Consider the following 3,237-nt stretch of genomic DNA (forward strand, 5'->3'; position numbering starts at 1 on the left):
TGTACCTAAAAAGACTAATCTCCTTGAGTTTTGATGCCCTCTCTCATGTACATAAAAACTCAATTCATAATCACCTAGCCCCCAAAATGCCAAATCAAACCTAAATCCTAGCTCTCCCCCAAATGATAATCTCTCTCTTAGGCCTAGCTATCCCATCTAACAACCCTAGCTTCCTTTCTTCATCAATTCTAACCCCTCAACCCCTAAAATGTTAGACCCCCTTTACTTGACCTCTACATGAACATTAAATCACCTACCAAATACTTAGTGCTTCCCCCTCTAAACAAATATAGAACATAAGAAGATAAAACATAATGGTGGTATTCAATAATTCTTATGGTGGAAATATCTAAGTCGACAAACATATTGCAATCATGTTTGTAAATTTAACAATATATATGGTTTTGTTTCCAATGCCCAATGGCTAAATGTGTGTGTGTGTGTGTGTGTGTATGTGGAGGAAGAAAAAGAAGTAGCTCTCTATATAGTTTATGGGTTGTCCAATTCATGTAATGTTGTAGACTCAATGTGTGTGGATAATAAGCTTCAAGCCCAATATTCAATGGCTAGCCTTAAGATTATGAAGTTGATATATTTAATATCCCCTAGATTTGTTGAGATTGATTTTGGATCCTACAAGTGTCAAGAATATGTGGTTAAATTGTTTATTTACTATTGGATCTATGAGAAACAATATAATATTTATAGATTATAAAGTAATGTAGCTTATAAGATATCAACTAAAAGGATACAACTAGAGGAGCTAGAACTAGATACCTATTGAACTTCATTACAAGCTAGAAACCCATTAACAGGTAGTAAGTTAAAAATCCTTTAAAGAGATACAAACCAACAAGAGAGAAACTTCTTGGATAATGTATCGTACATGTAGGAACGTTTCTTTACGATTGGTTGATTTTAATTTCTTTTGCCTACTTGAAATTTAATAGAAATGTTGGATAAGACAATTGGTATGCATTAAGAGCTTTGAGTAGTATGTCCAAGGCAAGTTCATCAATCATTGCTATTTTAATGTTTGTTGAGAATTAAAGAAACTTCAAGTTTCCTTAAACATAGCATTCATTACATACTACAATTCAATGCTAAAGAAATATACATTTTAAAACATACATGCACACATCCATATGCTCAACTTTCACATGTTTTGCCCCCACAACTTAACTTTGCACAACAAATACATGCACATATGTACTAAATTTCAAGAGCGCCCCCCCTCCCCATTGAGTTAACTTTGCACAACACATCCATGGCACACACCACACCTACATTAAATGTTCTCTCCTATAGGCTATACTCAATTTTCACATGTTTTTCCCCCACATGTTAACTTTGCACAGCATATACATGGACATATGCACTAAAATTTAAGAGTTGCGCCCCCCCCCCCCCCCCCCCCCCCGCCCCCAACCGCCAAGTAATTGAGTTAACTTTGCACAACACATACATGGCACACGCGTGACGCCACACATACAATACATGTTCTCTCGTGGAGTTGACCTTACAAAAGGAAAACTAGATAAAAAACCATCCATGAGGCATCCACCCACTGCTATCAAAAGACATTATGACACGATGTAAGCCTAAGCCTGTAAGACCCGTCAAAGAATTCACGACTGGGGACAAGGAAGCTTCAAACTCCAAACAATGGAGGATGTACCCAAGAAACTTTTATGCTTGTGTAACCAACCAGTTAGGCTATGGCTACGGCTATCAGTGGAGTGGTGATAAGTATTGGAGCTCTGGTAGGCCAGGATGAGAATCATATGAGAGGTCGTGCTTCCCATCATAGAATGGATGGTCGGGCGGCTGCAGGTTCAGCGCATGGTGCAGGAGCTGCAGCCTGTGGCCGAGATCGAGGGCCTCCGATTGCAGAACACGGTTCTCCTCTGCGATCTGAGAGAAGCGATGCGAGGCCAGGTTGAAGCTGCTGAGCATTTGGGTGTTCTGGGCCTGGAGTTGGGCGACGAGGGCACGCAGTTCGTCCAGGTGCTGCTGCTTGCGCAGGCGGGAGCGGCGCGCCGACTCGCGGTTGGACAGCATGCGGCGCTGCCTCCGGTCGACGTGATGATGGTCGATATTCGTGGCGGCGGGCGGGCACGGGCCGTCCTCGTCCGAGGCGGGCGGGGCCGCCGGGCCTGCATCGCTCCCCGGCGACGACGCCTTGGAACTTGACGAGAAGGGCCCTCGCATGCGGTGCTGCTGCCTCCTTACGTCGATCATGGCCGGGCCTGCGTCGCTCCCGGACGACGATGCCTTGGAGCTTGACGAGAGGAGCGCCTCTGAAGCCCTGCTCTGGAATACATACCCATTAACAATATCCCCATCCGGAGCCATGTGCAGGCACTGTATCGATCCTTCTTAAACGCGAGAGATTATAGACCGGATACCCTGATCCGGCCTGATCCCTCCCTGATAAGATCTCTTCTGTGAGACTTATATCACCTTCGATATCACCTTTGAACAGTGAAGATATCAATCGGATGCGAACACTCCCCACCCTCTCTGATAAGATCTTTGGTTTGAGAATAATATCGACTAGAGACTAGAGACAAGCCCTCGCTTGTGATAAGTCGATCTTTTAACTGGGAGAATGTGAATCAGATGCAAACCCACCCTACCGCCTGTGATAGGACGAATCAGACGAGTCGGATCCTGTGTCTATACCCCAATCAATGAGGGGAAACTACATCGGCAGGAAGCATTATATGTGCCTCTCGAGATCACATGGGGGACCTTCAACAGCCAAGTTACCAAAGCAACCCCCCTCCATTTCTTTGTGTTTTAAAACTCGTCTGGTACAAAATATGATATCATGGCTTGTCCCTTCCGTTTGGAACTCAATTATTGAAGCCGTGATACTCAGATGCTGTAAAGCTAAGTAAAACCCGATTTCCAAAGGGATGGATTAAATAAAGGGCGCTGGCACGACAGAGACGATTCCAGAGTCCAGAGTCCAGACACAACAGTAAAAAGAGAGAGACGAGAGAGAGAGAGACAGACAGACAGACAGACAGACGAACGTACCTATGGACTTTGAAAGGCCTGATCGGGTTCTATCGACGGTTGCCAGTTGCCTTTCGTATGAAAGCTGGCAACCTGCAAAACAAACGTGCGGGTTATCCACCTTGCCAAGAGAGTCACGTGTGGCACTCATGGGCCATGGCCATGGCTCAAGTTGACCGTCTAGCAAACAAGACTATGGCCCATGGCCCATGC

The 3,237-nt window shown here is 44.8% G+C and overlaps 1 protein-coding gene across 1 annotated transcript; it reads right to left on the reverse strand.

Annotated features, from left to right (window-relative positions):
• Positions 1-1,455: 1,455 nt before the first annotated feature.
• Positions 1,456-2,982, reverse strand: LOC148037273 (uncharacterized). Its single transcript, XM_087677280.1, has one exon. It carries the CDS (start codon positions 2,353-2,355, stop codon positions 1,732-1,734), a length of 624 nt encoding a protein of 207 aa, XP_087533406.1. The 5' UTR covers positions 2,356-2,982; the 3' UTR covers positions 1,456-1,731.
• Positions 2,983-3,237: the final 255 nt, after the last annotated feature.

The sequence above is a fragment of the Lygodium microphyllum genome, chromosome 4 (genome assembly GCF_053477565.2).
Source record: "Lygodium microphyllum isolate KBCC chromosome 4, Lygodium_microphyllum_v1.1.10, whole genome shotgun sequence".
Lineage (NCBI taxonomy): Eukaryota > Viridiplantae > Streptophyta > Polypodiopsida > Schizaeales > Lygodiaceae > Lygodium > Lygodium microphyllum.

What these genes read in the sequence shown, in the direction of transcription:
- LOC148037273 (XM_087677280.1), bottom strand. Translation starts at nt 2,355, where the DNA reads ATGGCTCCGGATGGGGATATTGTTAATGGGTATGTATTCCAGAGCAGG.